This window comes from Paralichthys olivaceus, chromosome 1 (genome assembly GCF_024713975.1).
Source record: "Paralichthys olivaceus isolate ysfri-2021 chromosome 1, ASM2471397v2, whole genome shotgun sequence".
NCBI classification, from domain to species: domain Eukaryota; kingdom Metazoa; phylum Chordata; class Actinopteri; order Pleuronectiformes; family Paralichthyidae; genus Paralichthys; species Paralichthys olivaceus.
Genome location: NC_091093.1, coordinates 5,489,979 through 5,501,366, shown reverse-complemented (window position 1 = coordinate 5,501,366; position 11,388 = coordinate 5,489,979). Strand labels below are relative to the sequence as shown.

General features: G+C 41.2%; 1 protein-coding gene across 2 annotated transcripts; it reads right to left on the bottom strand.

Moving 5' to 3' along the window:
- Positions 1–3,843: 3,843 nt before the first annotated feature.
- Positions 3,844–10,607, bottom strand: LOC109645183 (COUP transcription factor 2). Of its 2 annotated transcripts, none has more exons than XM_020110724.2 (3): positions 9,509–10,607; positions 7,790–8,314; positions 3,844–5,654 (listed from the first exon to the last, which is right to left on the bottom strand). In XM_020110724.2, the coding sequence occupies exons 1-3, from the start codon at positions 10,050–10,052 to the stop codon at positions 5,380–5,382; spliced, it is 1,344 nt and encodes a 447-aa protein (XP_019966283.1). In that variant the 5' UTR covers positions 10,053–10,607; the 3' UTR covers positions 3,844–5,379. The 2 variants fall into 2 exon arrangements, with proteins under 2 accessions (XP_019966283.1, XP_019966284.1); XM_020110725.2 differs by having other exon boundaries at positions 9,542–10,603.
- Between the last annotated feature and the right edge of the window lie 781 nt (positions 10,608–11,388).

Genomic DNA, 11,388 nt, shown 5'->3' with positions numbered 1-11,388 from the left:
AAGGGCAGCCTGGGGTCAAAGGTCAGTGGAGGGAGCCAGAGGAACCTCTTGATTCACAGTGTCAGCTTGAAGACATCAGAGCAGGGAGCCAGGGTGGCGTGATGTCAGTCTGACACATAGAACAGGATTAGAAGGGCAATTTGGGGACAAGGAGGAGAAAAAAAAAGAAAGAAGGCATGAGCTTGTTCTCTTTTCTCAGCAACTTAAATATTCCTATATGTGTGAGTGTGTGAGTGATGTGTGTGTGTGTGTGTGTGTGTGTGTGTGTGTGTGTGTGTGTGTGTGTGTGTGTGTGTATATATTTATATATGAAGATGATGAAAGAATGATTTTGAGTTTGACCGCAGCTACTTCAGAGAAGCAAAGACTAAAATGTGTCTTGTAAGTGCAGCCACTGATCACCTGATGAAAGAAGGTGTTTCTCTGATCTGACGAGGTTTCATAGATTTTCTTTCGGCACAAATTGTGAAGCTGGTACTCGGATGAATTAGCCTTCAGGTCTGTTTAATGGCAGCTCCCAGTAAAGATGGAGCTCAATGTGAGCAAAGTACTTTGAATTGTCCTGAATGTCCAGAGTCTGACGTAGTGACACGAGCAGCAGCTTTTACTTTATGGCCTCTACAATATTTAATGTGGTTGTTTAGACTCCTGTTGTGGCAAAATGAAAAAAATGAATATAAAAATCTGGCAAAAGAAAAGAAACAGATTGAACAAAAGAAAAGCTTTTTGACATGATTGCTTCAGAGATTATTTGTTTGTATTATTCTCATTATTTTGGGTCCAGGTCTCGAGCAGTGGTCTGTTTTTTTAATATAAGTAATATAATATAAGTTTGAAAGTGTACAACTGGTCTGAACCGGACATAGTTTTATCTGCGGCGCTTTGCTGCCTATACAATCTTCACAATAAAAGCCCCCCAAAATTGATAATTAAATAAACATAGATGCAGAGAAATATAATTGTATATGATATTAAATTTAATACAAATACAATACAACACGACACAATAATAATATGTGTTATTTAATATACTGCAGAGTAAATATCAAGTCATGAATACTACAGAGTTAAATGATTTTTCTTTTAGGGCCCAAGCCTCACACACACTCCGAGTCACTACAGGAAATTGTGTTCTAATTGTATTGTGCATCCTTTTTTATCATTTGGAATTGTTTTTCACGATAGAGACTGTGCATACAAATGTAAAGAAATATCTTACACATGTGATGAAAAATAATAATAATGAAATAAAAATAAAAAAATAAATCCAAGAAAATAAAGTTTTCTTTTTGCATGAGCTGTGGAAGAAGGAATGAAGCAGCTTATTACAGCGTCACTGTGTAAACTTGAAAAAACACCTTTAGAAATATTAATAAAAGAAATAACATTGCAACTCCCCTCACTGCGTATGTATAAGATGGACGGTGGGATGAATTCAATTCTGTCTCAACTCACATTTAAGCCACAGCTCTTTTCCCCGAGGCTGCACACTATTCTACAGCGGACATTTTCTTTCTGTCATAATTATCAACTTATATATTTTGAACGTTTTCCGTTAGAGTTATTAAAGGACATGACTCGCACAACGAGCTCAACTCCACCAAAGACTGAGAATAAAAACCTACAACGAATTATTAAAAATAAAAACGGGAACCCGAGAGACAAAGCAAACGGACGAGTCGGATTTCCCTCGTCTCCTTATTAAAGCCAAATAAAACTTCGAAAGCAGATGAAATGTGATTTCATTATTCAGGTTTTCACCACTGTAAAGCTCCTCTCACTTCCAACAGGTAATGTAGCCATGATAACTTTGGTCACAGTTAAAACAAACTAAATAAAAGCTGTATTTTTTCTTTCCTTCTGTACACACATTTATTTATTTGTTTGTTTATTTATGGTCATTTATTATGTATTATCCCATTATATCAATCTGGGATAAAGCAAAACCGACTGTGTGTATGCGTGTTGAAATACCGGCTAATTATATGTGAGCGTGGTAATTGTCGGTTTAAGACATGAGAATGAAATGACTTCAGAAGCTGCAGCCAGCACTCATGTCACTTGACAAATAAACTACAGTAGAGCAGCCACGACCCAGTATAATTCATTTAATATTCCATAGTAATTTACACAGGTAATACTATGAGACTGGGTCTTATTTTACTGCACGACTGAAAAGCTAAATTATCAGAAGGGTGAAGTAAAACTTGTTCGTCTGCGTATCTTCAGCTAACACAGCAGGAAACAGTGAGGGATCAATACCATGCACTTTATTACTATAACTTCATATAGCCTATATCACCTCAACAATATTTGATGGTAATGACTTAGATATTTCTAAGTCATTACATTACATTATAGTGTCACACTGTAATTTCACTCCTGAAATATATCATTTTAAGCTAAATTGCCACATGTAACTCGTCCTTAACACATTTTTAGTTTTCCACTAATTTCCAGAAGCGTCCTCAACAACGCTGAAGAATTGTATCATCGTATTTTTATTCAGAAAAAACCACAACCATGATAAATCCCACACACTGAAATAAACATTTAGGGTGACTGTATAATTTCATATCAGCTAGATTCATGTTATTTGATTTGATAAACGTTACTTCTTATTCCATATAACAGTGTTTATATGCTTTAAGTTGAATAGTAAGTCCTCATTTGACTTTAAGAATATCTGTATATATCTGTAGGTCGCTTCCTGTCCTGACAGCTGATTGGCTGAGTGTGAACAACGTGTGGTGACTGACCGGCCTCAGCTCCGCACAAACAGTAGACCTGGACCAGTCTCACATGATCCTCCACTGGAGCAACAGTTGAGGGTCCTCTAATGAACTGCTCCTCCGTGTTTCTCCGTGTGGACCTGTCCCTGTGTGGGAAAGTGCTCCATGTTCTCATGTTGGCCCTCCGGCTCGTCGGGGAGCTCGGGGGCCGTGGAGCGCCCAGCTTCATCCTCCTCAGGGTAAACTGCAGTGACAGAGCACTCAGGGGCCCCTCATTAGCTCTCTGTCCGCTAAGAAGCAAAGAAGCTGCTTTAATCCTCTCTGTCCCTCAATCTGCCAACACAGACACCATTAGAAATCCATGTTCATGCTGCTCTCCTCCCTCACGCACAGTTTAACCACCTCTATCAATCAATGGATCACTGCACAGTAGAACTGAGTGTTTGTTAAGAGGTGTTCAGTGATAAGTCGAGAAAACGGATTCAAATAGATTTTAACTACATTTTATTGCTTATACTTTGGCACTGAATAACTGGAGGTTATATCGTTTTCTATCATAAGTTTAGTATCTGGACTATATAAGACAATGTGTTTTTTGTATGTATCACTTTTGTACACACTTTGAATATTGATTAATTTGGTCCAGTTAGACAATAAGATATGAAAAACCAGCATAAGATTTAAAACCTGCATCAGCTGGGCAAAACTTAACATAAATGCAGGGTCAACAGTATGTTCCTAAACGTGTTTCACAGTTCTGAATGTGTTTCCGTCGGTTTGCCTGATCAGCCCAATCCAGCGTTACAGTTGGAGACAAGTTAAATGTTTTCCTGCAGGAGGTCTTCAAATAAAGCAAATTCAAATAAATCCTGACACACACATAAAGCCTCTCAATGGAGAACAATTAGTTTGATCCAAATGTCTGATTAGTGACAACATTACAGTCAGAAACAGGCTCCAGAGCAGCAGACAGCTATGTGGGACTTTCACTCTCTCACTCTGTTTCTGCACACACTCATGTGTCTAGTGACACACACATGTAGAAAACACACATTTTCTTTTAGTTGGCGTGGGGGGTGGGGGGTGGGGGCAGTCACAAACAACACAGAACTGAAATGGCAAAATAAACCAAATACACTTTATTTATAAATCTTGAGTTATAATTTAATATGGTACCAATATGTTAACCAATATGTTTTCACAGTACATCAGAGTGGTTGTCAAAAAGAAGTAAACACAAATACACACTCATACACACACGCACACAGATGCACGCACACACATATACACACATTTTCAATTCAGCAAATATACCCTGCAGTGGTCTATTGTGCCATTCAGCAGCCTGGGCTCATAAACGCATGAATTCTAATGAAATAGAGTTGACCTGGGAAGTTGTGCACAGTTCATTTACCCCAAAATGACACTGCAGTTATACATCAGAACCAGGGCTCCTTAAATCTCTCTCAGACAGTCAGTGTAAAACACCTGGAAACATAAATGAATTAGAAGTGTGTGGTAATGCATCACTCATTAATCCGCTAGAGTAATGTCATTACTTTTCACTGTAAAAAATTATATGAGAAAAGAAAACATTTTTTTTTCATTTAACGCCTCTAAATATTAAAATGTCACATTAATGTACAGCTCAGTAAACATTCAGCCTCCAACCTCTTATTTGTTTTTGCCACATTTAGCCTCATTATAAACTTTGTTCAGATGAGACATGGAAAGAAAAGCTGAATTTATCTTTTAAATTCATACACATGGTGAGAAATATGGTTTCTGATCTTTCAAGGGAGAAAAAAATAAACTTTTGTCATATTATTTCTAGAATGCAAAAAAGTAGAAATGTAAGAAATAATTTGATCTGCCAGAAAGTAGTAAAATATTGCAGGAAATATTACGTAATGATACTATCTATGCAAAGATTAACAAGTAATGCATTACTTGGCGCAACCTAACACTGATCACGAGAAGTGCAGTTTCCAAAGTGACTAAAACACAGCATTAATCTCACCGATCTGTTGGTACACATTTAGGCTGGGTTTCAAACACTTGTGTTAAATCTTTCTGAAATGTTCCTTTAGTCCAAAGTGCCAAGTCTGGAAGGTATGAAACAAACAAACAGACAAAAGAAAAAAAAACAGATCGACACGAGACAATCCCTGCAGTTTTCTCACTGGCCGGGTCAAAAATACATGAAACATTAAAAAGATAATTTACAAGCACGATAAATATACACAAAGGGTTTGAATAAATATTGTTTGTTATCCCAAAAAAAACAGACTGAGTAAAAAAGGTCCATCATTTCATGTCATGAATATTTTTTCCCCTCTTTGAACAAATTAAAACTTCTGCCAGTGTGGTCTGATGATTCCTCACTGCCCAAAAGGTGAATTTGTTTCACAGATCTTTCTGGAAACATGAAAAACAGCATAAGGCAGGTCACTCCTCAGGAATCAAGAAAAATGTTAAAACTAAATAAAAAAGTTTACTTGAAAATTTCTGTAATTATCTCATTTCACTGGCAGTTTGTTTTTTCCCTTGTTCAAATCAACAGATTTTAAGCTGCAGTCTCTGAAATGACTTGATTTGAGGTGTGAGACCTGTCCTGACCTTAGCAGCACCACTGCCGCCTTCTCCTCTACTGAATGGGCATGTAAGGCCAGTTGAAGCTGCTGCCGGACAGAAGCATGTCCCTTATCAGAGTCTCTATGGGGGTTTTCCCCACCAGACGCACGAAGAAAAGCTGCTCTATGACAGAAGACGAGACAGTGCGGAGGGAAGGCAGGCGGAGCAGCAGCTTCCCAAACCTGTTGGGCTGGTTGGGGTACTGGCTCCTCACGTACTCCTCTAAAGCGCACTGGGATTTCTCCTGCAGACCCTCCACATGGGCCACATCCGAGAGACCACAAGCATCTACAGACAGAGAGGACAGAAGGAGAAGAAGTCAAGACCAGTGGCTCAGGCCTTGAAAAGATCAGCAGTAATATTCTAATAAGGTTAGTGACTACACAGCAGAGGAAAGACAGGAGGAAATCAGTGGGTAATCTATAGAGTTTAATGAAAAATGGGTGAACTATATAAAATCTACCAGAAACAAATATCAGTTAAACGTTCTAAACTATCTCTGAGTGGTATAACGGCTCTGATTAGGAAAATAAAGGAGAAGACAGACAGCAGATGGCCGCTTATCTGGTTCACCCTCATTTACAGAAGTAAGAGATCAGTAGAGTAGATACATTACTGACTGTGTATAATATTGAACAGAGTAAATCAGTCAGTCAAACATGGTCAGGTAATAATACAAGTGCACGGGTGTTAAAAAATAGGAGGAAAAAATCTGTAAAATTTGCCCTCAGGATCATTACTGTGCTGAAAACAAATCTGCCTCAAGTTGACCTAGTGTGATGAGTTGATATCTCATCAATCTGTTGCCATCAGGAAACAAAGATGGCGCTAATCCTCCAATCAAATAAAGATGTGCAGAACATATAGATAAGGAAACAATACTGGTGTATCAATAGTCCAGCCGCATCATCGGCTGCGCTCCTTCCTTCATGTAGTATTTCCACAGACTACGTGTGTACACCCTGTGTTTGTACTGTAGTGCTGCAGGCCGGATGGCAGCAGGGGTTAAACAACGGCTACTGTGTCCCAGTTTAAGGACACGTGTTTGGATGTGCTCATGGTGCCTGAAATAGACCTACATAGTTTTATTGTTTACTCCACTATCATTTGTCCTTTGGATTCAACCGTCAAACAATGTGACTGATCAAAAAAAAAGCAAATAACTGGTATGCATTCATCACTGCAGTGATGACAGTCATCAAGGTCTCAGCATTAACTGTAAGTACTGTACTTGTTTCTGTAAACTGTACATTTAAATATTTAAATATATAGTATGAATAAATATATAGCATTTGTGTCATTCATGTTTGAAGCAACAGAATGAAGTTAATAAATAAATAAACAAACTTTAAATATGACAAATGATGAGTTAATTTAGTGGTTTTCTATTTGGAGGAAATTGTATGTGAATTAGGTAAACACTCTTTATCTTTATTTAATAAAATACTTTACAAAAGGATAATCAACAATAAAATAAAATATTAGATGTTAAATATTAGAAGCTAAAGAGTCAGTCCCAATGTCATTTGTTCACTGGATGATTCATTCTTAGTGTTTTACATTTTTGGGGCTGCAGGGATTTGATGCTGTTTGTAAACTCAACTAATATCAAAAGCAGCCCCTTAAATGTTTTAATAAAAACACACTTTATAATTCTGATAGGACTCATATGCTTATTTAAGGCTGTATGGGGTTACAATATTAATGTAGGTCTCAACAGTAAAGAAAATACGTAGGTTATATGAAGAAAATTATTTTAATTAGAAAGGAAACATAATTAAAAAAAATATATAGATATAATATTATTTTATTGTTTTTTCGTTAAATTTTTGCCTGTATAATGACCCTGGAGGTCGGATCACATTTTAATTTGTAGGAAAATAAAATGTATTTATTAATTTACTTATGTATTATTTTTAAACCGGGGAAACCCCATGTGAAAAAACTTGCCCTAATTTTAAAAACCCCAAATTATAATTTAAACAGCTAGGGGACATTTATTTATTTATTTGTATTATTCAACTAATATACACATTCTGCAGGGCTGTATACGTTATTTAGAAAAACAGCAATATTCTTAAATGGTAACTAGTTAAATAGGCTATTCAGGGATTTTAACCAGCTTTTGTGTTCCAATTCACAAGTTTTCCCAACATCATCATTGACTGAATATTTGTTCTATAGGAAAACATATTTTATTCTACTGATGGTGATTTCCGTTACAAAATGGTTTATAATGTGTGACGCTTTTCTCACCCACTCTGCCATGTTGTGCACAACGCAGCTATAGACTCATATATTCATATACATTTATTTTTCTTTCTCCCTTTAACTACTTTGATTTTGTTCAAACGTGATTAGCTCCAGTGTGGGCTCAGCCCGAGGCCTCCATGTTGGCACGGACAGACAGACAGAGGGTTTACCTGTGGTGAACAGCACGATGGCCTTGATGCAGCTGTACTCCGCAGAGTCCACGTGCAGCACCTTCAGCTTCTCCACCTGCTCCTGGAACACCCGGATGTGGTCCATGAAGGCCACCACCCGGTCCGCGGACATCGGCGAGGCGTGCAGGCCGGCGGCGGCCAGCAGCGGGGCCACGTGGACGGGCATGGAGCACTGGGCGGCGTTCAGCACGAACAGTTCGCTCCAGGTGAGGCGGAGCAGGGCCACCTGGTCCGGCACCTGCAGGTCCGGGAAGAAGGGGATGTTGCGGGCCCACTCCACGGCGCTGAAGAGCATGCGGGCCGCCAGCTCGCAGATGTTCTCGATGCCCATGATGTTGTTGCTCTGCAGGCACTGAGAGCCGAACCTGGAGGTCGGGTAGGGCTCGGCCCGCAGCAGCAGGGAGATGTACCCCGACAGGTAGGAGTGACACTGGAGAGGGTCTCCGTTCGTCAGGGCAAACTGGCCGTGGTAAGACTGGGTGGGAATCCTGCCTCTCTGGACAGCTGCAAACAAGAAAACACAAGAAAAAAGTCAAAAAAAGCATCACAGATGGAAACAGAAATAGTTCAATACATCTTTAAAATTGAGATGCTAATCAAAGCTGTAAAAAAATCATATCACACACACACACACACACACACGCACTCTCTCTCTCCCCCCCTTTTTGTAGCCATTACAGCTGAGTGGTAGCCCATGGTGGACTGGCTCTTCAGACATGGACACCAGTCACTTTCAGGCAGCTCCAGGACAGACATGTCACATTCAGCGGCTATATATATATAATTCAAGCTGTTTGTAGGCCACGACCTGCGAGGTGTTTCAGCTGAGTTGTGGGTATTTTTTATTTTCCACTAATGTTTTAAATTCAAGGCCAAACCCGTAGATACCTATTTGTTTTTTATGGCGAGTCAAATTAATTTTTTTCTTTTAATAGCCTACACCAAGCGTCTGTGATTCAATCTCTTTCATTTACTTGTATCATTATTAGGTGTTTAATTTTTTATTAAAGTCTATTTGGATTTGTTTAAAATAAGAGAAACATTTCTTATGTAACTCTGCTATTTTGGAGGCTGTAATGGTGGACTTCAGTCGGCTACGTTCGGGCCTGTACGACGAGCATGCATAATGAATAGCCTACGCTCAAACACACACAAACACACACACTTACTTACACATACATAAACACAGCCCACACGCGCACACATAATCCGAAAACCTCACGCAGATAAAGGCGACAATTTAAACGAAAAAAACGTGGAATCTAAAGTAGAAGGTCGCAGCTCGGGTTGGGTATTCGAACATGTGACATTTAACGCAGCTCCGGACTGTTTCAGACACACAATGGCCGCGTAAAACGGACACAGGAGGAGCCACAATAACACACTCATGCTACAGGATGCTAGCTGAGCGCACTAATCTGTGATTTGAGGACACACAGAACACACACCACAATTCAAACACAATAATAATATATATGAGAGGCTCCATCAGAAATAACCGGAGTCTGCGCACAAGACAAAGGCAACATGCCTGAGTCCAGACTGATGCAGAGAGCTAGCCTACACACATAGGTAGCATGCACACAATTAGAGTTTAGTGTTCAAACTAAATAATGTGGACAAACACGCGGTGCTGTGTGACACCGAACATTGTCCTGGACAGTAAGGTGTGGTGCTGAGCGGCTCATGTGTCAATACCCAGAGCAACAAGAGGAGGATGCCAGCGCGTACCTTCCCTCCTCATGCCGACTTTGAGGCATTTCTTGAGGCGGCAGTACTGGCACTGGTTGCGGTGGTGCTGGTCCACGGGACAGTTCCTGTTGGCCCTGCAGGTGTAGCTCAGGTTCCTCCTGACGCTGCGCTTGAAGAAGCTCTTACATCCCTCACACGTGAACTGTCCGTAGTGCTTCCCGCTGGATTTGTCCCCGCACACGATGCACTCGATCTGCTGGCTCTGCTGCTTGTCCATGGACGAGGAGGAGGAGGAGGAAGAGGAGGTGTTGTTGTTATTGTTGCTGCCGCCGCCGGTGGTGGTGGTGGTGGTCGCGGTGGCGGCGCTGGACAGGTTGGGCGGCGGTGCGCCCTGGGGAGCCGCCGGGGGTAAATCCAGAGAGGGCGCCTGGTTCATGTGTCCCGTCATCTCCCCGGGAAGAGACAGAGGCGCGACCTGGGACACCGGGGAGGAGAGGGTGCCCTGGGTGTCCCCGACGCCCTCGGTGCTTCTCCACGCCACCATAGCCATATCGACCGTCACCAAAACTTTGCGCGCCCAACTTTTTCTATTTTTACGCAATAATCAACGCACGGGATTTGCTGGCGTGGGCTACTAAAACGCGCTCATTGAAACTGCGGCATCGTGTGGTAAATTTGAAATAGTCACTCCTGGAATGTAACGTGAATAAGGCTCATAAGATAACGCTAATAAAAAGATCACGCGCGACTTCACCAATAAAGAATGCGCAGTCACCAGAAACAGCTTGGGCGCGAGGCACATCCAAAAAACAAGCTTCATTCAGACGCAGAGAATATCATCCACCGAGGAAACACGAAGACGCACAACACTGAGCCAAATCCACCACGGTATCCCAAACACATCTGAAGTGTGATCCTCCCTGTCCGCTGAGTCCAGCTTTAATGAGAATAGCGTGCGAGCCGAGCAGATCCCTCCTCAGTGATGGAGTCTCCGGACCAGGCTCTCCAGACGCTGCCTGCTCCCCCGATCAGTCAGAAGTTACATTAAAAAGACAGCGGAGGGAGGGAGGAGAGAGAGAGAGAGAGGGAGGGAGGGAGGGAGGGGGTGATGGATGATGATTTTGATGATGCTCTGCTCCGGGACGGATGAGGAGAATGGTGCGTCCACACGTCACGGCTGTGATTTTGATGACGTCTCTGTTTGGAGGGCGGGGTTAGCGCCAGAGGAAGCTGGTCTGGGAGCAGCGGCAGCGCGGGGGCCTAAGCAGGACACCCTGTAGTGTGTGTGTGTGTGTGTGTGTGTGTGTGTGTGTGTGTGTGTGTGTGTGTGTGTGTGTGTGTGTGTGTGTGTGTGTGTGTGTGTGTGTGTGTGTTGGTCTGTCAGACATCTGTCATAGCCGAGTCGTCCACCCTGTGTGATAAATACTCACACTACTAGTCTTATAGGAGAAGAGACAGGAGCTGCAGATTCTAACTGCAGTAATTTGATGCCACCTAGTGCCATCAAGAAATTACACATGAAATGACTTTATATAGAACAGTGTGCACTGAACTTAGAAGGCTTGATGAGATACATTCCTAATGGTACGTAAAACTTTATTAAATGTGTTTATTGAGCATACACACACACGTGTGACATTTGTTGCAGTATTTTTAAATAATAGTTTATTACTTTCCAGAATAAACCCTTTTTCAGAAACTGGTGCATAATAAACCAGTGGCTGTGGCTCAGCAGGTAACCAGAAGGTTAGCGATTTAATTTCCCGTCTTCTTGTTTCTGCTTTCAGAAGTTTCCTTGGGCATAGAATTGCCTCCTGTGACAAGTATATGAGTGATAATAGTACTGCATATAGATGCATACTGTATAAATTTGAGTTTGAGTCAAT